Genomic DNA, 27,395 nt, shown 5'->3' on the forward strand with positions numbered 1-27,395 from the left:
GCGGGCAAAGGCCGTAGCCGTTGCGGAGCCAGGGGCAGGAGGTTGATTCTCGATTCAAAAGCCGCTAGCGGACAGCTGTGATTTGTAATGGTTGGGAAGGGTATTTTGGTCAATTCGCTAAATCTATAAAAGTCCCACCGCCTCTCTTCCACTGTTCTCAGAGAAATCAGTGAGCCACGAAAGAAAGGCTGTAACAACGGGAGAGTGAGAGAGAGAGAGAGAGTTTTCTCTCCAAGATTTCGCGTCTCTTCGCCCTCCCATCCTTCGAAGAAGAAACCGAGTCGCAGAGATCCGCCATGGCCGGAATCCGATCCCTCATTTCGGTTCCTTGAATTCGAGCTGGAGATAATTCCAAGGCACTCGGTTTCTTTTTCTCCCCCTCCCTTTCGATCTTTTTTTTCTTTTACCTTTTCTTGGCTTGGGTTTTGGTTCCGGAAACCTATGAAACCCTAAGTTGTACGGGCAAGCACTGATTGATACCGTTCCGGGGTGAAGACCAGATCGGGGATCGCTGGTGCGAACCGCCAACGATCGATCTTTTGCTTTTCTCTTTTTCGTTGTTTAATCGCGGATTTCTCTAAGAAAAGATTGGATTTTTCGGCGCCGATCAGAAGGAAAAGCTGCGGATCTTGGAAGATATCTGACGTGGGGGCTTTAATCGAGCTCCAGTTGCCGAGAAATCGGCTTTACCGACTTTCTTCTGAGGTTCTTGAAAGGCATCGGAGCGATTCCGAGCCGAATCGGTGACTCGTCCGCGTCTTTAGAAAGAGAACACAGGTTCCTAGCAAAAAAAAAAAAAAGGAGAACGCAGGTGCACATTTGTCTATTTGTTATTAAAGAAAGGGAAAGCCTCAAATCTCGAGAAACCGCTAGCTTGAGAATCCTTCTTCTTTTCAGTGTCTCTCGTTCTCGTATAGAGAGCTTTGGAGAACGAGAAATCACAGCTGGGAATGTTTTGAGCTCCACGTTAAAATATAAAAAGAAGGAAAAAAAAGGAAAGGAGATTCTTGAATAGAAGAAAAGAAAAAGAACAAAAATAAAAAAAAAGAAAGCTTGGAATCTTCAAAGGCATCTGATAAAGCTTTCAATTATTTGAGGTTTCGCGCTCTTACACTGTTGTATACACTACATACTGTAGCTGGATAGTAGTCTCTCTGTGGTCGTCGAGGGTGGTAGTCTTGTAGATATCTCCCATCTCGAAAGGCCGGTCTTTCTTGTGTTTGCTGTTGTCTGGATATTTGAGGAAAGAAGCACCTATATTCCGGAGCTGGAACCGATCCTTGCCCTGTATTTCATTTCCTTTAAAGATCAAGCAAAGAAGAAAAAGGAGAAAAACTGGTGATTTTCTTGAAGAGCTAACGAAAGACTACTCCTTTTGTTGCGAATGGTAAAAAGGAAGGACAAATTGTAGTTTTTGGGTCTCCGCAACGTTTGAGTTTGAATTCTTGAATAATTTTGGAAGCGGAGGTTCAGGATCTCGCTGTCTTTGGTTGTTACTTGAGGTGATTTGATCTTGAAGGGATGATGGCTGTATCATCTGGCAAGGAGGGGAAGACGGGGATGGACCCCGGGAAGTATGTCCGGTATACGCCCGAGCAGGTCGAAGCCCTGGAGAGGCTTTACCACGACTGCCCGAAGCCGAGCTCCATGCGACGGCAACAGCTGATCAGGGAGTGCCCCATCCTCTCCAACATTGAGCCCAAGCAGATTAAAGTCTGGTTTCAGAACAGGAGGTATCGTTATTATCTAGTTATTCAGATCTTGTGACAGAGTAGTTTTTCTGATTTAGAAATAATTTGCTTTACTTTTTCTGCAGATGCCGAGAGAAACAGCGGAAGGAAGCGTCACGGCTGCAAGCGGTGAATAGGAAACTGACTGCGATGAATAAGCTTCTGATGGAGGAGAATGATCGATTGCAGAAGCAGGTGTCGCAGTTGGTCTATGAGAATGGTTACTTCCGTCAACAGTCGCGGAATGTAAGAGTTCTTTGTTTTTAGAAAAAAGATGGATTCATTAAAAAAAAAGGAAAAAATTCTTATCCCCCTGCTTTCAAGCTGTGATTCCTTTTTTTTTTCTTCTGAATTTGAATTTTTGTTGGATAGGCTGCGCTGACAACTCCAGATACAAGCTGTGAGTCGGTGGTGACGAGTGGTCAGCACCATTTGACCGCTCAGCGCCCACCAAGGGATGCTAGTCCTGCTGGGTATGTGCAGATACTAGCTGGTTCTTGCTAGTTTATCCTTGTTTCATGTTGTCTTTCTGTTTTTATGTGGTAGTGATAACGAAATTCGATCATGTTGTTCTAGACTGATGTCCATAGCAGAGGAAACGTTAACAGAGTTTCTATCAAAGGCCACTGGGACTGCTGTGGAGTGGGTCCAAATGCCTGGGATGAAGGTTTGGCACACCTCTGTTTTTTTTCTTTTTTTGCCTTTGGATCATTGGTCAAAAACTTAGCAAATAAATATTCTAACACAGAAAAGAAGTCCTTAAAATATGAAAAGAGAAATTATATTCGTTTCTATGTGTCATCCTGATCTTTCATTCACAGTATTGCCATGACATCTACTTATTTGTTCTCTTGCTAATTGCTTCACTTTGAAATTATCTGAACATGTTTGCCTTTATGATACATTTTTACATTTATTATTCTGCAGCCTGGTCCGGATTCCATTGGAATCGTTGCTATCTCACATGGCTGCACTGGTGTGGCAGCACGAGCTTGCGGCCTTGTAGGCATGGAACCTACAAAGGTAAGTGTCTGGACTCTTCTACCTAACTTCCATCCTCTTAATCCATTTTGTGGTTGATCGTTAACTGCTTCTTTTTAGGCCTAATCTATTAATCTGTTTCAGGTTGCAGAAATCCTCAAAGATCGACCATCATGGTTCCATGATTGTCGGTCTGTGGATGTCATCAATGTACTGCCTGCTGGAAACAGTGGGACCATTGAGTTGCTCTACATGCAGGTCACTATTTTTGGCCAAAATGCCTGCCAGCACTGTTTTTTGTTTATAAAAACTGAAACTATAACTACCATTCTGAATTGCAGCTATATGCTCCAACAACATTGGCACCTGCTCGCGACTTCTGGTTGCTGCGATATACATCAGTTTTGGAAGATGGAAGTCTTGTGGTAAGTTATAGGTGGTGCCATGCAGCAGAAGTAAACAATCTGCATCTTTTTTGTTGCGCACTCCATGCTAGTTCTTTCCTTACTGCACTATCATTCTTTTAGGAATTTTTTATTTTCTTAAGTTTATTGGAAAATGTTTAAGGTCTGTGAAAGGTCTCTTAATAGCACACAAGGTGGTCCAAGCATGCCTCCCGTGCAGCCTTTTGTTAGGGCAGAAATGCTGCCAAGTGGGTACTTAATAAGACCCTGTGAGGGGGGTGGGTCTATAATGCACATTGTTGATCATATGGATCTGGAGGTATGAACAGTTTTCTTTCCTCTAATTTTGTTTGTTGATAAATTGATAGCCATAATCCATGTGTCTTACCCCTAGAGAAATGCCATCCAAGTTTTGACTGGCAATTACTGAAGCTTAGCTACTTTTGCCATGCACTAGCCTTGGAGCGTACCTGAGGTTCTACGGCCACTCTATGAATCATCTATGGTGCTTGCTCAGAAGACAACAATGGCGGTTAGAAACATGTCTTTTACTTAAATCTTGTTCAAGTGTGGAATTTATTACACAATTGCTCGTGAATGTCAATGGTTTTTTCAGTTATTTGGGAAGGAGAATTAAAAAAAAAATCTTTCTACCATAAGGTTTCAGTCAATAAAAGCACTTAGTTGTAACATGCACCATGAAAAGTGCTGATTAATAAACGGAAGCATTGTGAGAAGAACAGGTAAGAAACATTCTAGGTTCTGTTACTAATCAACTCATATATGATATGTCATTTTTGTCAGGCTTTGCGCCATCTACGGCAGATTGTACACGAGGTGTCTCAGTCTACTGTCACTGGATGGGGCAGGAGACCTGCAGCTCTAAGAGCACTTAGTCAGAGGTTGAGCAGGTTAGCATCTTCAATATTCTTAAGATTATTTTTTACATCTTTCTGAATACATGTCAGGAAAATGATAGCTGTGAACTTGCAGGGGTTTCAATGAAGCTCTCAATGGGTTTGCAGATGATGGGTGGTCCATGATCGGTAGTGATGGCACAGATGATGTTACTATACTTGTTAATTCATCTCCTAGCAGGATGATGGGCTTAAATCTTGGTTTTACAAATGGCTTTCCCTCCTTGAGCAATGCTGTGCTTTGTGCTAAGGCATCCATGCTTTTACAGGTTTGCATGCTGAACTTGAATATTTGCATTATTCTAGTCAACTAAAATTTCTTGCCGAACAAAAGAAGGGAATTGAAGAAAACACTAACTAAAAATTTTCTATTAGTGTTATTTACTTTAAAGCAAGGTTCGCCATCACGGTACCGGACTCCATACCGGTGCTACACTAACAGTGTGCCGGTGTGGTACAGTACTGATTTTTTCGGTATACCGAGTATCGATATGCCACCCATACTAGTACCACACCGGAACGGCATAGTACGTCCTGTACCGTCTGGTTCGGGCCAGGGCGGTAAATCATGCTTTAAAGATAATTGGATGTTTATTCGGACCAATGAAACCTCCAAGTCGTGGTATGGTGTTCATTGATCAGAAATTAGAGTATACATAGTCAATCAATTGCATTTCTATCTAAGTTTTAGTGTGGTGATGTGGCTGATTGCTGACTTGTGTGTTCTTGAGCAAATAGATAGTACAACTTGCATGAGTAGGATAAGCAGAAGAATGCTATTTTTCATTTTTCTTCAAAATTTGTAAGATCTTTTATGTTAATTCAAACTTAGATGGTGAACCAACTGCTTATTCATATATATTTATTAAGAAAAAGAAAACATGTGAGCTGACTAGTTTAACATTGGATCATAACCTGCTTATCCGAATTAGTTTTCTTGATCATCATTTTTGTTATTAGCCCCTGAGCAAAGTGAACTATCTAAATAGTTACTTTTTACTAGCAATCAACAGTAGTATTAGAATATGCAAAGCAAAACAATTGTTTATTTGGGTACATTTTTTGCTGGAAAATGCTCCAAGGGAAAATTATTTTTCACAGATGAATGCTCTAGGAGAAAATGACCACGGTGCAATAAATACTTATAAATTCTTCTATCAAATATTTCTGAATACTTGTCAGAGCTCTCAAATTTTATTGTTCTTGCTTCTATTGCAATGTACCTTTTTACTTTTTGTTTCTAGCCATATAGTCCATATCTCCATTTTATTTTAGTCAAGTTTGTTCCTACAGAATGTATCTCCAGCAATGCTTTTAAGGTTTCTACGAGAGCATCGATCAGAATGGGCAGACAGTAATATAGATGCCTACTCTGCTGCAGCTGTCAGAGCCAGCCCCTGCACTTTACCCATGTCTCGCATTGGATGCGTTGGTGGTCAGGTCATACTTCCTTTGGCTCATACGCTCGAGCATGAAGAAGTAAGCCTTTAATTCAGCATAATCAGCTGAATGAGTTCTTTCTACCATTTGCTAGTACAGTTCTTTTTTTGCCTCCAGTCTTTCTTTTTCTTCTCCCAGTGGCTCTGCTTATTCTTATCTGTTTCTTTTTCCCAACAGTTCTTGGAGGTACTTAAATTGGAAAATATTGGCCGTAGTCAAGATGCCCTTATGCCTCGAGATCTTTTTCTCTTGCAAGTAAGTTTTGGATGCTCTATCAAGTTGTTGTTGCCTTCCGAAGTAGAGATGCTAATTTTCTTAATGGGGCAAGGCTTTATTTTTTAGAAGGATGTTTAGATGGTTAAAAGAGACTGGGAACATCTTCTGGGACCTACACTTTCTGCTGCTAACCGTTTATACAGGTTCATGAAATTTAAACTAAGGCTTATGCTAAGAACGAGTCCTTAATTCTCTGCTCCATGTTAAGAACCTATTCGAGGTTCTCAGTGCCAATGTGTTCCACCCCATACCAATCCCAAACCGATACTCGGTAAGGGGAGGGGGTACTGAGTGTCAGTACACCTATCTGACCCCGCAATGGGCATACTGCCACTTTATCAACATGGTGCCGATATGGGGTTTATTATTGAGATTGCAAACCTTGAACCTATGATTTCTAAATCTGCATAATATCATTTCTTTCCTGTTCAGTCAGTTTAGATTATACATGGTTTCCATAAAAGAACTGCAAGTTTCTTCAGCTTACTTTTCTTTCTGCAACTTGAGTTTGATTTTGTTCAAGACTGATGCACTCCTGTTTGAAAAATCAATTTCCTTGACTATCATGATGCTCATATTATCAACTATCTTGACAGCTATGCAATGGAGTGGATGAGAATGCTGTAGGCACCTGTTCGGAGCTTGTATTTGCCCCAATCGATGCATCTTTTGCTGATGATGCCCCATTGTTACCATCTGGTTTTCGTATTATTCCTCTTGACTCTGTGATGGTAGGCATATATTGCTTAATTTAAGTTACCATCTGGTTCTTGCATCACCGCTGCTAAGTAAACATTGATGCATATAAATGCAACTATGATTTTTGTGGTGTTTCAACTACGCATGCTTCTTTAAGATATTAGGACACTTAAGAGCCTTTCATCATTTCAAAACTATGTTGCTGTCCGATGCAGGAAAGTTCCAGTCCTAATCGCACACTAGACCTTGCTTCTACACTTGAGATTGGATCAACAGGAAACAGAGTGTCTGGCAATTATTCTGGCAATTCTACTAGCACGAGATCGGTGATGACAATAGCATTTCAGTTTGCTTTTGAGAGCCATCTCCAAGAAAATGTGGCATCTATGGCTCGACAATACATCCGCAACATTATATCATCTGTCCAAAGGGTTGCATTAGCTCTTTCACCTTCACATCTTGGATCTCATGGTGGCCTCCGGTCACCACCTGGAACTCCAGAAGCAATCACACTTGCCCGTTGGATTTGTTACAGCTACAGGTTTGTTGTCTACACTATAAATTTGAATCTACACTTTTAGAAGTTGTTACTGGCCTTTCGTCTAGTTAAAGAACCTCCTATTCCCCCCCCGAGGGGGGCTTTGGGGGGGTAACATTCCATAGCCTAAGGAAGGGGAGGGGGTTCGGGGGAGGGGAAACCATCCCATCCCCTGATATCCCGAAAGATGTAAGTTAGCAGAGAAACAAAATTTGCTTGTGCGTTACTTGCACTGCCAGTTGCCTAGATTATTTGTTCTTTGTTGGATTCCTTACATGCTTTTAGGTCATTTTCAAAGTAAGTATGCTTTTCCTGTTTGCATATGAATACGTTATCGAAATGTTGCGTTGGAAAAATTGCTTACGTTTTGAAATAGATTATAAATATAATCATGTAACAAATATTGTAGTGGTTGAATTGTGGTTACTGCTTTGTTCTAGATGCATGATACCATTCAGGTATTTCTTGGTCATGGATCAATGTGGCAAAAAATTATGACGATGTGACTATACACAGGCAAGTATGCAGTATGCATACGAAACATGATTGGGTGTGTCATATGATTGGCATGTGATTAAATGCATCATGCTCATCTTATAATGTGCCTTCAAGCATATGGCATGCAATTGCACACCTTGTAAAGCTGGCTAGGTTTGATTTTGAAAGTGAAGGACTTGGTCAACAGCCACATGTGCTACCCTGCAGCTATGGCTAGGGTAATGGGCCACTTTTGGACTCACAAATATTTCATTATATGCAAGCATATTAGCATGCATATGGAATGTAGTTGTATGCATCATTAGTATCAAGGTTTGCCGTTTCGGTTGGTATTGCGTGCTGTACCATATTGGTATGCAGTCTTGTACCGACCGACACTCAGTACGCCTCATCATCTCGTACCGTACCACATACCGACACTGTAATAGAGTGGTATTGGTACAGAGTCTAGTACCGAGACGGCGAACCTTGATTAGTATGGTCTACAAGCCTATTCTTTCCAATCATGACCATGCAATTATACGCTGCCTAGTGTATTTTAATGCAATCAAACGCATTTCATGATTAGCATGTAGTCAGATGATCAGATAGTTGGCATGTGCTTAGATGGATCAGATAAATGTCAAAATTGTATTAGACAACTGGTGAATTTGATAAGATCTGATGATGGGATGGTTTAGGTCCAAAATTTGGTACAGTTGTCATATTAACATAGTTAGGGATGAAAATTCAATAACACTTGATTTAATCAAGGATTAGTGCTAAGAATGCAACTTCAGTAAACTGAAGATCGGATGCCTAATTCATGGCAAGATCTTGAGAGTGAATAGAAAGGGTGAGTTGAACTTGTATACCTAGCACGTGTCAATCACCAGTCTTCATGTGTTGCCATGTCCCATTGAGGCTACTTTCAGTCTATAGATTCATACTCATCAAGCCTTTAAAACTTAAAAGTGAGGAATGAAAAAATAGAACCTGATTAAGTTCTTCGTACAAAATTTAATTTTGTTATTGCATAACATAAAACAATTTGCAGATGATCAATTTCTTGCGGTTTCATTAAAACAAAACTAGTCTAGAACTATTGAGCCATGAAGTGTGAACATAGTGATGGAAAGTATAGAAAGATTTAATACTTTTGCTCCTCTGCCATGACATCTCGTTTATTTTAAAATTACTCTACATGCCTATACACCAATTTTTTGTTGTTATGAGTTCTTTTTGCTTACCTTTGAAAGGAAAGGTATATTTAGATGATCTTGAAATGCTTACGTTGCTGACATAATTTTATCATGGTGGTATCTATCTTGTGAAATGCATTTAGTGATATGTGATCATGCATACAAGGGATTAGTAGTCATGTAGGATTTTTTAACCTACCTTTATGCTTTTCTTTTCTTTTTTTAAGAATGACCAAGCTCACCCCCATATCATTGGGATTGTGCTTTTCCTTTCATAACTTTTGGGTGGAGAATGACGTATATACCTTCATATAAATCACTCGGCTGTGTGCATCAAAGGTTTAAAACTCAGTTTTGATTGTGGTTTCGGTTCTCCCGATAGAGTTTGGTTTTGGCAGTTTCACTCCAAGTTTTGCAGTTTTGGTCAAAAAAACAGAAACATTAAAATGTCAAAAAATTAAGGAAACTATCAAGACAAGTTTTTTCACAATGTTTTATTTTATTTTATTTTAAGGCATCTAGAGTCATGATTATATTATTTAGACAGTTTGGGGCTTAAATTAAATTTTATGGATGCTTAACTCATCAATCATATCAAGTGAATGTACTAATATATTCAGTAATATATATATAACTCAATCATACATGAAGTAATAAGAGAAGCGTACAAGAATATACAATTGATTACATATCTTACTTTCCAAAATCCAAAGTAATATGAAATCTCTTGGATATGCACCAGCATGTTTACTTCTACATATTGCAATGTTGTTTATAACTTAAAAACATTTGTCAAGATTGCATCATACCTATTTCGGTCAAGTTGAGATGAAAATAACATGGATTAGCTTATTAGAGCCTTAAGTAAATGCGTAGTTGAATTATATTGATGAATTTTTAGAAAACAACACGAGTTTCTACTTATGAAACAAAAAAAATAAAAAAAAAAGAGTAGTTTCAGCCGAAGCTGACCAAAATCAGTTGAAACTGGCTGAAACTAAACCAAAATCAAATTTTGGTCTGTTTTGGATTGGTTTCAGCTGAAACTTCGAACATTGTTTTGAATAATGTGATTGTTTTTCATTTTTTTGGGAGGGGGGAGGAGTTCTACGTGATAATATGTCATATCATCCTATGCATGGTTTGCCATACTGGTTGGTATTGGTGCATATTGACCATACTATACTATACTAGTAACAAACCGATACGTATTTTAGAGGGCGTACCGAGTCGGTATGCCGAACTGTCTCCCATACCAGACATATCGATATAGTAATAGGATGGTACTGATACGGGATCCAGTACCGAGATGATAAATCTTGATCCTATGCGTAGCTGTAGACATTGTGCAAAATTTATTGACATGGTTTGTGGCAATTGTATATCTATTAACCAATGATGCATTTTCCCACACAAACATAAAACATTTTTTGTAGTTAATGCAATCTTTATGAGTAATAAATCAACTATTTTAATTATGTTTATATTTTTCGCTCTTCTTTCCACCTAGACAGAGACACGCATGCAACAAAGAGGGGTGATAAGTCTCGCGACTAGGCTAGGTAGATGCCTGGGCGTGCCACCATTATTTGAATAGCTAGGATGAGGATAATCGAAGGGAGGATAATAAGAGTAGCATAGATTTGGGTGCCTTGACCTTCAAGGACTTTCACTATTATTGCACCGCCGTTCAAAAGATGGATAGAGTTGGATTGGGTGTAGCTAGGGTTATGATAGAAAGAAACTACGTTACAACTACTCCTAAAGTAGAATTCTAATGGTAATCTAAGATTAGGATAAAGTAAAAGTAAAACAAAGATAATTAAGATAAAACTAGATTGATCAATGTGTCGAAAGATCTTTTTCAATATTACAATATGATATTTGTAAGTGGCTCACATCAGCTGCTAAGATGAGTGTCACTTCTCAATGTTTGACACTCGTCCTTGCTAGTTTACGCCGCGTGAGCCACTATTATCATGTATAGTAGTTATCTTCCCTCCGTTACTCCTATACTCTGAGTAGTTATACCACTCTTCTCATATTCTTCGTAGTGGTATAGGTAATGGTAAGATAGGTGCAAATACTTGTTGGTTTATGCCACATAGCCCGCTATGCATGGCAATCATATTCCTTCTCATCCTAGGCCGATAGCTCTCGCTTCCTTCGGTTTACACCACATTCACTCGGGATGCACCCTTGTTGTTTCGGCCTACACTCTTGTTGTTTCGGCCTACTCCTCCCTTGGTGTATCTATCTTTAAGTCCCAGTTGTCGATCTGGATTTGGTGTAAACAATTTAAAAAATCTGGTTGTGTTTTGCGTTGTCCTCTCATATTTATTAATTTTTGGAAGCATGTTTCCATTATGGGTAATGTTGTGCAAAATAATATTTTATCATTTTAGTTTGTTTGTGGCATCATAAAAATCAACAATATGTATTTGAGATATATTTCTCATCCATGATATTGCTTGATATTTGTTTTTCATCGATTCAATATTTGATTCCAAGATTTTGGCTATGGGCATTGTACACTGAGCTTTTATTTGTTGTATATTTCAATTATTATAATGTGGTGGTCTTCTTTTATGCTAATGTACTTTAAACAAATACATAACTCTTGCGTGCATTTAGTCACACCATCATGCTTTGTTGTAATTGAAACTTGTTTCCTCCAACTTGATGAAGTAGCTGTTATACCTTCTAATTTTGTAACAATTGAAACTATGCATTCTTGTGAGATCACACACAGGGCTCTTAGTGGGTTAAGTTGGGTCAAGTTAATCTGCTAGCAGCTTTGTCAGGGCAAGCTAATGTTGAACCAAACCCAACTTGACCTACCACTAGTTGGATGAGGTTGGCCAAACCAATTGTAGGTTAGCTAGGTTTATTTAAACCTACTCTGTTGATGGGCAGTTCTCGATTGCATGGCAGGGCTATGGTGGTTTTCGAGCCATCATGGTTGGGACCACCCTAATTCGACCATTGGAATTGAGATGGTGGGTGGGGATGGTCAGCATCTTAATAGTAGATGGAAGTGGTGATAGCAAATGGGGGCATGTTGTATAGGGAAAAAGAAGATGGGGAGATAAGAGCATGGGTGGAAGATGATGGTGGTCGTAACCAGGCATAATGAGGTGGTGTCAGTAGTTAAGCACTTTGCATCCCGCGATGGTAGCGGTCTTCAGAATTTTTGAGAACTTGTGGGGGCAGCTAATGGTTCCCCAATTAGAGAGGAAGAGGAGGCCAGGGAGGAGGAAAGGTATGGTATGGGAGACAAGAGGAAAGAAGAAATGAGTTATTTAAGATTTTGATATTTTGGTTTAGATACAAGGTTCCTTTCTCAAATTTACTCTCTCCTGTTACTTAATGCACGAGCTTTTTGGACCATTGGATTCATATCCAATGGCTCGTTGAATGCAAAGGAGTGGGCTTATATAAATAAATTTCTTTAAGTGCATTTTGTCTTTATATTAACCCCTTGGTTATTATAATTTGACCAATTGACTCAAAAATGTTGGTGGGTTGGGCAAAGCCTAACCACACCCATCCTATACTACACCATTCCCATGGAACAAATGCGTTGGTCCACATTGGGACAAGTTGGAGAAATGTATTTGGGTCCAAACTGCTATTCCTAATCACAAGAGAAGGTTTATGTGCTCTATTTGTTGTGCCTAATCTTAAAAGAAAAATAGCAAGTTACCTTGTAGATGCGGCACAATATTAATTAAGCCCATCTCTTTCATTCTCTCTCAAAAAAATATTTATTAGTTTCTATCTAGTGCCAAAGCATTGAACAATTCAGCCATCATATGCCTGCATGGGTTATGGTTACAAGTTTAATATTGAAGAGAGCTGTATATTCTCCATGAGGCCAATCCCCTGCTCAACCATCATCATGAGATTGACTTTCTATGTTATCCAAAATGGCAGTTAGATTTTTCCTTGATTATCCAAAATCACCGACTTTTTGGGTGCATGTCAAACTAGCAAACTTTTCCTTACGTGACTGCAAATTAAGCAAGGAGTACTTTCATTTGTCTAGGTTGATTTTACCTTATTTTGACAAAATTGAGATCAAATATAAATTGTAAGTGAGATCTGATGGTACATCATTGATTCTTTCTCTTTTTTTTTTCTTTGATTGAACACTGAAGCGGGAGGTAAAACAACATTTAGGTAAGAACCATAAGTTGAATATATAATAATAGATAAAAGGCCACGATACAAGTACATAAGAAGTTTAATTTCCAGCAACCATAAGCTTGTATATGTCATGTCCAGAAAACTGGTCAGTTATGTAATATATCTATTTGCCACAATATAAATCCGTAAGGTATCTTAATTGAACCCAGAAAAAGAATTTATGTATACATAGATGTACATAACAAACAAATGATTACATGGTATGCAAATTTTTCGAACTAACAAAGTTGTATTCCTTGTCCACCAGTTAAATGTAATAACTCAAGAAGTTATCTCACCTTTACAAACAAACTAATTCTAGTTTTGAGTATAAATAATATAGCATGATTTGACCTTGTAATGTATCAACTCAATTATTCTTAAACATAAAAAAATTATAGAACAAAAGGATTAGATTTTGAGAAGGTAGGAGAAAAAAATAAAAAAATGTAACTGTAGGTCTTGGATGCCAAACAACTAAATCATTTCTTCTCTCGTTAACGTTGAGTATCCCATGGTTTGTCCTTGCTTTCTCTCTAATTTATCTACTATCCAATTGTGGAATCTCTTTACTAAAAAGTTGGAGAGGTATAACAGGGCTTTGTTGTGGGAACATGCTGTCGAGGATATGAAACTCCACCTTATAGCATGGGACAAATTATGCAAACCTATAGAAGGTGGCTTGGGAGTCCTGGTCTTTACATCTAGACAACATGCACCCATGGGAAAGGTGGCAGGTAGCATCTTGCTGAATCTCTCAAGCTTTTGGTGTAAACCAATGGCAGCCATGCATAACTTCCTAAAATGGAGTCAGGTCAAGCCTAAGCCCAATTATTTACCTAAAGTTATCAACCTCAACTCTCCAACATTCCTTTTTGTTTTTAGCCCGCTTGATATCAACTTGGTGGATGATAACTTTGGTCTTAATAAATATTGGTATTGAGCGGGAGCTAAATTGGCTGCACTCATACACAGCCTTTATCCTCCTATGTTGATATCATCTGCCACCTATCTCTTAAAATCCGTAGCTAGTTAGGAGAATTAACTCTACTTTGGGAATAATTACCATATCAAGATCTTTGTCAAAAAAGCCTACTTGCCACTTGGCTTGTAATGGCGTCACCTATGGCAATTCAGAATATATTTTCTAGATGTAGAAGATGAAGGCAACTCCTCATACCCAACATTTTTTTTGGAAGGTTACTGCCTTGTAAATTGATCCTCAATGTTTGTGGACTCCTTAATACTTCTTCCTGTTATGACTTGTCCCCATATCCAGCTGATGATATTAGCCATTTCATGGTTTCCTAAACCTTTGTGAAAACAGGATGGGATGGGATAATTTTCTTAACCATCTTGGTTCCCATGGGACTCCAAAATATTGAGGGCCCGCCTGACTTCTTGCACATAGGAAAAGTGACATATTGCAAACTTTTCTTTGTGGCCTAGAGTCGATGGTTTGCCTATAATGAGAAGGTCTTCTAGCACATGGCTATTAATGCGAAGAAAGTGGCTGAAGGAGTTATATTCTTGGCAACAATCTCCATGAAGTCACCAATTTGGATACCACTAATTGTCTGATGTCCTCAATTCAACGAATTTGCGGATAGGGTAATCCTGGTTAGAACAGCCTCTCAACCTCTTAATCCTTGAATTCTCTTGGTTGCTACTTCCAAAGGTGGATGTTATTAAGGTAAGTATTGATAATGGCATCTGTCAAGGTCAAGGACAAGGAATGTTAGTGCTATATTTATTTTGCACAACATTTTGGTTGTCATAACCACATGCAATTGATACTTTTCAAGTTTTCATCAGTAGAGGCAGCTTGAGAAGGTCTACTTCCAGCCATTTGGACTTCTGGGCTTGTATAATTTGACTAACAATAATTTCTTGGATTAAGGGTTCAAGACTGGTTATGGTATGTATAGACATCAGCATCATTATAGGTGCTTCTTTATTATTCAAAATATATCATTTGTTTTTGGGAAGGCAACCAACTGAGTGGCTGGTTAATTATTTGGCTATGGCTGATTCTAAATAAATAGAGGCCGATCATCAGTAGAAATCATTACCATTATCTCAATATAACTAAGACACCATGTCAATCACATGATTGAAATAAAGGCAGAAATTTGGCACATTAAGTCTAGGGGACATCAGAACATGAAAGAAGAAAATTAAAAGTAAAGATAATAGGAGAAACCTTGAAGCTAGAGGCCTAGTAAGTTTGGAATACCATTTCCAAAATGCAATGTCTTTGCCTAAGAAAAGAAGGAAGGGTTTAAGTCGCCACAGGTAGAGCCTGCAACCCTTGTATGGACGAGAGATGAAGGGGCACATATCCTATCCATTGAAACACCATAAATTTCTCTGGGTTCCCTATTAGCATGGTAACTAGTGAGATATATGAGGGACATCGAATGGGATCTATGCCCCTCCATCTCCCATTCATCTTGGGGCTTTGCTAGCCATGGAAACCTAGACTGCTTCTACCAAAAGAAATCTATAGGTAAAGGAATTCCATTTAAGAGGGAAAAGTTTCTTAAAATATTTGAATTGTTGTTAATTTTAAGCCATTATCTCAAGTTCCCTTATATAAAAGGTTTCCATCTCAGCCAAAATATGTATTAGTTGATTCATCATGCACCCATTAATGTGATATATCTAAAATCCTGGCACTTACTATCTGAACCGTATGTTTGGAGATGCAAGCCATTGACATGTCAATTTGTTGACCAAGATTTTCCAATATTTTCTTCCTTCAATAAGTATTTGTGACAAATAAATATAAAAAACACTACCTAAAAACATTGCTTAATCTTTGTTTTACTATATTGGCCTAGATATCGACATCTTGCTTCCTATATATCAGCCATGATTTTGATCTTAATACTGTATAAAACTACACCATCTTCCATCTCAGTCAAGGTAAATCAAAATCTTAGTTCATCTCAGTCTTGGTCACCCACTGACATGGCCTATATCATGTCTATGTTTTGTTGATTTGCTATACTTCATGTTTTTTTTTTTTTTTTTTTTTTAATTTTGATTTTTTCCCCATGTTTTTCTTGTTAGATTAACAAGGCACTGATCAATTTCAAACCTGATCTTATAGAAAATATCCTGTAATGATGATCAGGGAATCTAATTGTTGACATTCGATGATTTTTTTTGATAGGATAGCTATTCACTGATAGTGCTCTTTGAAATAACAAATATGGCCCGAATATTGATTATTTTCCAATAACTACCCTCCATAGGATGTAATCATAGTTAATATTTTGTCTCCAATGTCTTTCAAGGATACTTGCCTCCACCTTTGTAAGCTTTAGCAACCCCTATACTGCCTCCTTTAAGAATGGCAACATTTCCCCTACCCTCTTCAGATGTAGTGAACGGATTTCAATCTTGAGGAATTTTGTGGCTTTCATTACCCATTTCTATTATCTTGAGTAGTTTCCATTATTTAACCATGCATCACTCCTAAGCTTCTTTTTGACCATTATTTGATAATTACCTAATTAATATTTACTAAAGCTGCATTTGATACTTTGACCATAAATGGAAAAGAATTTGTGTAACCATAGCAATAGGAAGATGTGGCATCCTACCGTCTCGAGTCTCAGGGTGGGACAAGTCAGGAAATGGACCAAGATGCGATGGGACATCCACCATCGTAAGTGTTGAGACGCGAGGAGTCCCATTCTATGGAAGAACTGGGATGACTTGTCTCACGATATTTAAAACCTTGATTGCTTGGGCTAAAGCCATGCTTGTATCTAATAAATGGTGTGCAGCAGTTTTCCATTTTAACTTACAACACACCATCCACCTTATTAAAAAAAAACTAACATGGCTTTCGTAGTTTCAAAGTGTTTATTCAATTAGCTGGTAGCCTAAAGTAAACATATTAAATTGTATGCTTGGTAGCCTAACTTGATTTGGTGGGATCAATAATGCTTTTCTTGGTCTCTACATGCTTTGCAAACACATATCAGAAACATATAATCGTAGTCTATTCTATCAGATAAATGTATCAATGGATTCACTCCAACTATACTTGGCGCTATTTATGTCATGTTGAAACATTTATTTTCATTCTAATGATACTCATTCTTGCATTTATATTGTCCATCGACATAAAATAATGTATTTTTTCTTTAGTAACCGGAATCAACTACCTTGGGTGATGCATCCGCTTCAGAATCCTCTTAGATTCTTGTATCCGCACTCACTTCTAAAGTGCTTCTATACTTATGTGTTTTTAAAGTATTTGCTTCCCCACTCCCAAACCTACACTTGCTCATGCACCCACTCCTAATTCTGGCACCTAAGATTTTTACATTAGTCATGCTCATATGCACAATCCCTAATGGAAAACTATCTTAAAAAAGGCATATTTGTGTGAGACTGAATTGCATCACATTCAATAGCCTGAATTTGAAATCATTAGGATTTTTTGCAGTCCAATAATAGCTAATCAAAGCCGTGTCAATACTTTAAGTCCATAAATTTAGGTGGTCCAGATAGAGTCAATTTAGGTAAATTAAGTGGTTGGTTACTGTTTATGTCCCTGTAGCATGAATAGTGATGCTACGACATCTGTGGGTTGTTAGGGGTCAATAAGTTGTTTGTTTTGGAAATTGTATTAATGATTAGTTTCTATTAAAAAAGTCCCAAAAGGATTAAAATTCATTAACTTGTGGGTCATGTTTGTGAGTTTATAACGTGGGCCAAGCAAAAAGACTTGTATGCTTTTTTTTTTTCTTTTTGACCGAGTTTGGTCGTCTTATTTCCTCTCTCTCTCTCTTCCTCTTACCCTCCTCTCTATAACTCTAATTCTCTTCTTGTCCGACATTAATTTGGCATTAGAGCTAAAGGGTCCTGCTTTTCCTCCTTGCATTCCCTTGATCTCCTTTGTATTCCCTCCTTCCCTCTTTTTCATCATGTCATCAATTGAGGAGCTGAGTTTCAGAGTTGATGATTTTGATGAACATGTCAAATATGGGATCTGTCGGTGGATGGACAATAAGTTGGCATCTTTCAACAATGATGTGATGTCAATGCAGGCTGTATTGCAAGCAATTGCAACAGATTTAGGCATTGAAAAGCTCCATGAGGTTCAACCATAGATCAAGAATCTTAAAGATGAAAAAGCCAAACAATCAATGTGTGATGTGCCTGCAATTGATGCTTTATCATGTGAAGAGTCTGGTTGAGGTCCATCATGCAGCATTGCTACCATTAAAGATTTGTTAATTGAGAATTTGTTAGTTGATGATCCATTGGACTTCTCAAAGGCAAAAGATCAAAATACTGAAATCAATGCAAGGGGCATATATGGCAAGATCAAGTCACTAATCTAAAGTCAATGGTCAAGATCAAGCCATATGACGATTCATTTTTGTTGATTTGCTGGATTCCTCGAAGATAACCATCAAACAGGATGATCTACGCCTTATTTCTTGCCAAACTATGGATATGAAAACAACTAATGAATGATTTGATTGCGAGAGAACTTTATGTAGCCCTCCATCATCAAATCATAAACTCAATGGAGCATGAAGATTTTGGAAACAGATCTCAGAGATGAGATCCATGCAGCAGAAGTGAATGATGTGGGATTGAATTTTATCACATTCAAAGGCCCGAATTTTGTTGATTTAAAATTGTTTAATTATAGGCTTGTGATTGAAATCATTAGGGTTTTTTAAAATTTAATAATAGTTAATCAAGGTTGTATCATAAGATCTTTAAGTCCATAGTTTTAGGAGGTCCAGACGGAGTCAATTTAGGTAAGTAAAGGGGTTGGTTACTATTCACATCACTGTAGCATGAATAATAATGTTATGGTACTTGTATGTTGTTAGTGGTCGATAAGTTGTTTGTTTTGGAAATTTCAGGGATATGTTTCTTTGTAAAGAGTTGCAAAACGACTGAAATTTATTAACTTGTGGGTTGATTTTGTGTTTATATAAAGAGGGTCAAGCAAGAAAACTTGTAGCTTTTTTTGTGTGAAATGAATTGAAGGTTGAGACCAAGTTCGATCATCTTATTTCTCCTCTCTCTCGCCCTCTTCCCTCTCTATAACTCTAATTCTCTTCTTGTCCTGCATCACACGGACACAACAATAAGAAACTTAGGATGATGGTGATGTGCAAGAAGCAATATGCATGATATAACTATTTGTCTACTCGAACATGAAACACCTTTCTAATTATCAAATTTGGATATATTTCATAGTTATTAACATGTTTTTATTGACTAGCTGTCAACCTGACATCAACCGTCCACCTTTCTCATCCGTGCTTGGGATTGGCCATGGCGGTGTTATTTGAGACACCTTTATAGTTGCTGGATATGCAGTAAATGCACGCATGCAAGAAATCTAAGAGCCTTGTAGGCGTTGTCTTGTTTGATTCAAAGTCAGAAACTTTTTAATAACATCATTTGATAAATGATTTGCCTATTCCTTTATAAAAGAAAATGTCATCCACTATCTTTTGGGAAACGACAAATTGCTGGGTACAGCAAAATGGTCAAAGAATTGTACTCCAATTTTTGGCAAAGATGCCAATCTTCTTGTGGAGTGGGTAGTCCAATATCGGATAGGCTACATACTTTAGGTGGCCTTAAATTTACATGGGCCCATCCTCCTATCAGTTCAAGTCTTCTGGTTAGATTGTTAATATGTTATCAGAGCTACCCATCCATTTCGCTTCATTCTCCCCTCTTGCTTTCCATGTGTCGTCCTTCTTTGGGTTTGTCTTGCAGCTTCTCCATGTGTGAGGGGGCATTGGAGAGTGGGATGTCTCACATCAGATAGGCAAGGGACTTTAGGTTGCCTTAAACTTAAATACACATGTTTCCAACCTTCTATCAGCGTATGTGTAACAACCCAGGATCTCACCCAAAATGGCTAGCCGGAAGGTATTATTTGGGTTTCTTGATCATGTATAAGTACCCAAGATCTACCCAGCGAATAACCGATGTGGGACTAAACACATGTCCGCACGGGTCCTCACATACTCCCCCCGTTCAAGCCCTAACGTCCTTGTCAGGCTAAGAATTCATATCTATTCAAATCTAATCACAAACACCACGATTGGCCCGTGGTCAGCCCCAATGGATCCGTGCTGCAGTGTCCCCTAGTTCACATAGGTTATGGGCCGGGTCCGCTCTGATACCATTTGTAACAACTCAGGACCTCACCCAAAATGGCTAGCCGGAAGGTATTATTTGGGTTCCTTGATCCTGTATAAGTACCCAAGATCTACCCAGCGAAAAACCGATGTGGGACTAAATACAAGCCCGCACGGGTCCTCACAGTATGCTTTTAGGGTTTAGTGGTAAGTTAACAAATCTATTACCAGATAAATGTTTCATTATTTTTCTGGTCTAAATGGGTATGCCTATCAATTTATGCTTCGCATTATTTTCCTGAAAAACATATTACAACAAAAGTTACTATTCTAATTGTAACTATCTGAAAATCAGTTAGCAGTAAACGTTAAAAAATTCTAAAAAGTTTTTTTGTCCCAGTCCAAATGTTGGTTTTGGATCAGTTTACGATATATAAAATTTTGTTCTTTATTGTTTCAGCTGATATAAAACGATATATCCCAAAGATAGCAGCCAACGATATCAAGATACCAGCCAAGAGTTCTTGGACTTCCTTGTACAAGTTAAAGGGTTTTCAAATTATTTTATGTCAAAAACAATGCCTTGAAGTTCCCTAGGTTTTAATATATTTACTTCTTTATTGATTTCTCTGTTTCTGCATATTAACCAGGAGCTCAAAATATAGGATTCTTTCCAGATCTTTTCTGCTTTCATTTGTGGCTGAGATATACTGAGTGACTTCATCTCTGCTTCAGTTCCTCACTGAGATGAGCAAAATATTATGTTTCAATATCATTGGTTCTAAAGAAGATTTTCTTCTTTTTTTTTATTTTTTTAAAAGAAAATTCTTTGTTCTATTTCATATCCATCTGGCATATAGAGAGCTTCAAGTAAGTTTCTATACTTGTAGTATGTTAGTGCAAATCTTCAAAAGTTCATACTGTATTTCCATACATTGCTAGAGAATCATGTCCCAAGTGTGCTGTGATATTTAATAAATTTATCACAGAAAGGTATATTTACAATTTTTCAGCTACTGTGTTATCTGTGTACAGGGGTCATTCTGGAGTGGAGCTCCTTAAACCTACTACTGAAGGCAGTGAATCACTTCTCAAAATGCTTTGGCATCACTCAGATGCTATTGTTTGCTGTTCTTTGAAGGTTTGCATTTCCATGCTTTATGTTACTGAAAATATCAATCTACTTCCGATGTTTACATCAAGTTTCCACGTAAATCTTCTTGAATGCTTTTTTTTTTTCACTTCTCAAAATGCTTTGGCATCACTCAGATGCTATTGTTTGCTGTTCTTTGAAGGTTTGCATTTCCATGCTTTATGTTACTGAAAATATCAATCTACTTCCGATGTTTACATCAAGTTTCCACGTAAATCTTCTTGAATGCTTTTTTTTTATTTCAATGTTCTACTTCCTTTATTAACTATTGTCGCTATTGATGGTTATTACTGTAAATCTTAGATCATTGTAAACTTCTAAGTCCTGATAATCCTTTTTCTTTTCTTTTGACTATGTTCAGGGTAGAGCTTTCATGTTCACCCATATGTCTGAGATAAGCATTCGTGTGTAGTACATTTATTCTTGCATTCATGTAGGCACTAGAGTGCGTTCGTGCGTAGGCACTAGAGTGCAAGCATACACACAAATGAACATATATTATGACTATTTCTCAGACATATGCTTTCAAGCATATATTCACACAAATGCAACGACGGGCACTGCAGAATAGTAACTCTCAACTCCTTCCCTTTTAGTTTTCTTCCATTAACTGATTAATTTTGTGCAGCAATATTGAATCTAAGCATAATTTTTCCAAAGCAATCATCATTTCACTCCTTAAACTAACTTAAAGTAGAAGAAGCTGTTCTTAAATTGGAATTTGTCTCCCTTGTAGACATACTCATTCAAGATGAGAAGCAATCAATGTTCTGCTATGAAAAAACACCTTTCAAAGTATATGTACTACACACGAATGCAAGCAAAAGGATTTACTATTATGTAGGCACTAGAGTGCAAGAATATATGTTCATTGCATAATATATGTCTACACAAATGAATATATTTCAAGCATACACACGAATGAATATATGTAGGCACTAGAGTGCAAGAATATATCATTGCAGTTCTTCAGACTATTTCTCGTTTCTTGAGTGTTGGGGCATATGATTCTTTGACCTGTCATTTATGACTTAAGCATAAGGATTTTTAACCGGCTCAGGGAACAAATTAGCTGCCTTTTGTAGATGAGATAAGCTATTGTTGTTTTTGCGCATCTCAAAAAAGAGCTAGAATTCATGGATAATGTCACAATCATAATCTTTTGAGGCTATTATTGGGTGGCATGCAAAATTTACTTGTCCAATGCTTGGGAAGGCTTGTCATAAGGTCAATTATAGAGAACTTATTTGCGTTGGATGTGTGTATTGATGATAAAATAATTATGCTCTTTCAAAAATTTGTAATCGCAGTAGTTGCATTTCATTGTAAGGTAATTGAGTCTTCCTTTTGGTGACTCATGCATAGTAATGTTATTTCAATTTTATAATTCATAAATAATTTGTAAGAAAAATTAGCTGCATAAAAATAAAACTATCTTTCTATTGGACACTTTGTGCTTACCATTTTTAATTCACCATCTCATCTAGTATTTAGGATGCGTTGGGGATTGCATAACATATGTCTACACAAATGAATATGACATGATTTTGCTGATTGTAGAACACTTCATCTATCTAGTGTATGGAAGTCCTATGGTAAGTGCAGGGCCTTAGGGGTATACTTCAAAATGTCCATATACTCATGAACAATTGAACAGGATGCTGTTTTTTCTTTTTTTCTTTTTCTTATTTTTTTCCCTTTTGTTGTTGTTGGAGAGAAAAGAAGGGGGGGTGGGGGGTGCTGTTGAGGAGAGGAGGGGAGTTGCGGTGGTTAGGTGATGCAATGATGCTTGCTTCCAACGGGCATTGGGCACAAATTTTTGGAACGGTTCCAGGCTTGTAAAGGTTTTTATTTAAATAGTTTACCTTCCAATCAGGAATACAAGAATTTGAGAATTTCTGTAGTATTTTGAACCTTCCATTGATAATAGTTTGACTGCCAGGGCCTTTCACAATTTTATAATGGTCCCCGTAGGCTTTCTGTTGCCCTTCCCTGCTTATGCAAGAGTATTTGATCCACCTACAATTACTGGCTAGTTTTGGGATGGAAGGTTATGCTTGTAGTTAAGCAAGGAATACACCATAATATAGGAAATTAAATAGTCATATTTACAGCATGTAAATAAAGAATGGAGACAACACAAATCATATATTGTAATGCGAAATAACCAGTTGGACTTGGAATTGATTCCTACACATGATTTGACTTCATTTGTTTCCTTTTTTGCCAAACTACTCGATACTTTCCTGAGACTAAATTGTGATGTGAGGGGCATGAATTTTGCAATTTAATACCAGTAAGTCAATAACCAGTGTTTGCATGATTTAACAGCAACAGAAAAATTGATGCTGTTTGAGCATGAAGTACTGAATATCAGAACTGTTGAAGAATTCAAATAATATGATGCTATGGGTGTATTCTAGTTTAAGTCCAATTTCCTTCGTGGAAAGACAATGTTGAATGGAAGAATATTTTCCTCCTAGATTAGCCATGGGCCATAAAAGGTAAAATGGATGTTACAAAATAAAAGATGGAAAATAATCGATATGGTTGCTTATGATGGAGTAGGGCCCTCTGGTGGAGTTGTTCTGGTTGTGGGATGTTTTTTTGTTGTCTTGGTAAGGGGAGTGGATGGTTTGTGGGTTTAACTTTGCAATGACTAATGTTGATTTTTCAGCCTACAACGAGCTATAGTCAATGTTGTAAAGCCTAAGATTATTCGTGTTTATATTAATTGTAAGACCACGATGTAGTATCACAAATTAAACTTCGAGTGTTTGATGGGTTTTATTAGCAAATTTACTTCTGATAGGCCTTGAAGGGTTCTTTTTAATGTAAGATGTGGACAGTCAGGATGCAAGGAAGAGTAGCTATTGAGGGTGCCAATAGTCTTGCCTAGGACTAATGGAAGATGGGAAGGAGTGTCTGCTGTATGGACCAGGCATGAGTTCATCTGTATAGCTTTATAGTAATTTCTAATTTAAATTTAGACTTTAATGTACACTTAATCAAATTTACTAGTTATCTATCACATGAGGGAAAAAAGAAATGGATCAAGAATTGGTTATGCCTATGATGAAAGATGAAATTTAACCAAGTTGACATGTAGTAATGTTAAGGTAAAATCTTGCCTCTACTTTTAACCTTCTGTAAGTGGCTAGGAAGAAATGTGCCTGCAATTCATTATATCTTTGTCCTTTCTTATTAAACCATTGGTTCTTTAACTGTTAATAATCTGTAGATTCTGTATATTACTTTGTTGCAGGCAATGCCAGTTTTCACATTTGCAAACCAGGCTGGCCTTGACATGCTTGAGACTACCTTGGTTGCCTTGCAAGACATTACTCTGGAAAAGATATTTGATGACCAAGGAAGGAAGACTCTTTGCGCAGAGTTCCCTCATATAATGCAGCAGGTTCATGACCTTCTTTAACAAATAATTTTAGCATTTCTGCATAAAACTATAATATATAGTTTAAGAAGATTCAGAAGAACTTGAAGGGTAAAAAATACCAAAATGATATTTATCATCCCTGAAACTTCTGAGATAGAAGTAGGCTCCAGTATTGGATGTTTCATTGGTTGTAGAGGCGTGCTCAGATGAGCATGTCTGATGCTGTCCGAGTTTTGGCAGTCACCCTATTCTGAATGTTGGGCTTTTGGTTGTCATGCAGGGCCTTGTCTTTCTATGGTGAATGTCATAACTAAACTTCATTTGAGAATAACTATATGGAGCAGCACCTCAAATCTGGGGTGTCCGGCTTAAATGGTTTTGATTGCATCTGTGGAGTCATATCTCCACTTCTAATCATCCCGTTAGAAAAAACGCACACCACATGTATTCAAAAATTTTGTTTACCCAAAAGAATGACTGTTTTTTTCCTGTGGGCAGGGTTTAGCATGCCTTCAGGGTGGTCTTTGCATTTCAAGCATGGGTAGGCCTGTTTCTTATGAGAGCGCAGTGGCTTGGAAGGTGCAGAATGATGAAGATGAAGCCCACTGCATCTGCTTCATGTTTGTTAATTGGTCCTTCGTTTAGCTAGTCTTTCAATATGAGAACATATAAAAGTTAAGGCACTTATTTATCTTTTTCTATGTCTAGATCAGTGGCTGCCTCTTTTTAAACCTAAACCATGATGTTTTCTTATTTGATTCTCTAGTTTAAGATGTTACATTGTATTTGGCTTGCTCAATATACTTGGGCTGACATATCTGTTATCAGCTGCTCAGGCCACCTGCATACATTACGTATTAAATATGTGAAAAGCTATTTTCATTCATATACCGCTCAGGACCTTGGGTAACTTCTCAGCAACGGAGGGTGTAAAGGCCTGGTCCAGACTCAATCCACTTGATCGGCCCAGCCCATCACTGGCCCGCGTGTGTCATGCGCATGATAGGAAGTGGAAGATTCCTAGAGGAAGTTTTCGTCCTCTTCCGCAACTCCGACTAGGAGTCAGAGACCTAGGGCCACCGGAGCCCTAGGTCTCCCGCCGCAAATTGGAGCCGCCAGATACCGCCGGAACCAAGACAGCGCCCTGTCTTTTCTCTCCTTTTCTTTTTCTTCTGCCGACTACTTGGAATTACGGTCGTTGGCCGAGAAATCCGCCGGAAACCACTCAGGGAAAAAGATTCTTTGTTTTGCTCTGTTTCACCTCCTTTTTTTTGGCCATCTTCGCCACTGGCGCGTCGAAACCCTCGACCGCTCCCTCATGTTGGTCTTTGTTCGAAGCCAGACTCCTAGCTGCCAGTGAGCGGGCTAGGATCTGAATACAACCGAGCCAAGAATCACCCGTCTCAGCCCAATTTTGGGGTTGAATTTAGCTGGTCGCTGCTACCGGCTATTCTTCGCTGCTGCCACCCTTATTGGCTGCCGCCTCGTCGAATCACCATGGCCAGCCACCGTCCACTCCCTTCCTCCCTTATTTATGAAGAAAGAAAGAAAAAAGAAGAGAAAAGGAAGAGGAGAGAGGGAGAGCCATCCCTCTCTTATTTCTCTCTTATTTTCTCTCTTTCTTTTATCTCATATTTCTATTTTTCTTTCTAAAAAGACTCATAGATCCATTAATCGAGTCCTATCTGCCTATCATATGGACCTAAGTTGACCCCTGCAAGGGGCCTTGATCTGCCCTAGTGCCTAGGCAGCCTACCAGATCGATCAACTAAGCCCTGATAAGTGTCTATGAAACCCAATATTAATGAACCCTATCGAATGGCGTTAGCTCTAATTGAGTCCGTATCTCGTGATTCATTAATCAAGTTGCTTAGATCTGACCTAATCGGGCTTCCGTCATCTGGCCAACCGTTTTCTTTGTCTTGTTATTTCAAAACTATTAAAGTTATCAAATGAGAATGAATCTTACTCTAAATATCTTTAAATAAGTTTAGTAGGTTCGCCTAGTGAAGTTTGAAAGTCTAAGACAAAAGAGGTAAGTAATCCTAACACTGCTTATTAGTTTTTAAATTTTCACTTATTTTTTGGTATTATGAAAATATAAAAATAGAATTAAATGTTGATGATATCATGTTTTCTTAAAATCAAGGATCAAGCATATAATATTATGCAACTCATGATTTATTGTGAAATAATTATTTCATAAATATTTTAATATTAATGACTTGTTTGTGAACTATGAAGTCCATATTTATAAAATTTGTATTTTGTTATAAAAAAATAATTTTATAATTATTCTACTGTTAAAGGTTTAATTATGGACTACAAACTCTTTATAGCCTTTTAGCGATTTATTCATGTATGATTTAAGACTATGATTTAAGGAACTATGACTTAAAGAATATTTGTTTTAAGAAATGACTATGGGCTTTCATATAGCTATGTATGACCCTTGCCAGCGGATTATAGTAGCGTGGCATAAGCCCTCGCCAGCGGATAATAGTGGCTTGGCATACTACCCTTGCCAGCGGGTTATAGTAGCATGACATACAGCCCAATGGGTATAGTAGTTGGTATGATATTAATTACATCTCTGTTGCAGGTATACGGTCATCTTAGCATTTAATTTGAGAGAATTATTATAAATTATGATATGGCAAAATGATAAATAATTTATGACTTTGTAAAATTAGGACAATTTATGATTTTGTTTATGCACTATAACCATATTTATATAATTTGTATAATTTATGCATATGCAAGAGCATTATTGATTTATGATAATGCTGTTATTATAAAATATATTTTTCTAATGGTAGTTATCTTCTCTAAATGAGTTATGGCTGCAAGTTAA

At 37.7% G+C, this 27,395-nt stretch overlaps 1 protein-coding gene across 3 annotated transcripts; it reads left to right on the forward strand.

Annotated features, from left to right (window-relative positions):
* The first annotated feature begins 153 nt into the window (after positions 1-153).
* LOC103708475 (homeobox-leucine zipper protein ATHB-15-like) lies at positions 154-25,427 on the forward strand. 3 transcript variants are annotated; one of them, XM_008793411.4, is made up of 18 exons: positions 154-1,733; positions 1,817-1,976; positions 2,103-2,203; positions 2,307-2,397; positions 2,658-2,753; positions 2,856-2,969; positions 3,053-3,136; positions 3,279-3,434; positions 3,573-3,647; positions 3,920-4,026; positions 4,109-4,301; positions 5,326-5,511; positions 5,650-5,727; positions 6,345-6,479; positions 6,663-6,988; positions 21,030-21,135; positions 24,413-24,562; positions 25,040-25,427. In XM_008793411.4, the coding sequence occupies exons 1-18, from the start codon at positions 1,522-1,524 to the stop codon at positions 25,184-25,186; spliced, it is 2,517 nt and encodes an 838-aa protein (XP_008791633.1). In that variant the 5' UTR covers positions 154-1,521; the 3' UTR covers positions 25,187-25,427. The 3 variants fall into 3 exon arrangements, with proteins under 3 accessions (XP_008791633.1, XP_088578698.1, XP_088578699.1); XM_088722572.1 differs by having other exon boundaries at positions 160-1,733; positions 5,308-5,511; XM_088722573.2 differs by lacking the exons at positions 21,030-21,135; positions 24,413-24,562; positions 25,040-25,427 and adding an exon at positions 20,455-20,560 and having other exon boundaries at positions 160-1,733; positions 5,308-5,511.
* The last annotated feature ends 1,968 nt before the right edge of the window (positions 25,428-27,395 follow it).

This window comes from Phoenix dactylifera, chromosome 5 (genome assembly GCF_051530095.1).
Source record: "Phoenix dactylifera cultivar Ajwa chromosome 5, Ajwa_hap1_PhDact_Kaust_v1.1, whole genome shotgun sequence".
In the NCBI taxonomy this organism is placed as follows: Eukaryota; Viridiplantae; Streptophyta; class Magnoliopsida; order Arecales; family Arecaceae; genus Phoenix; species Phoenix dactylifera.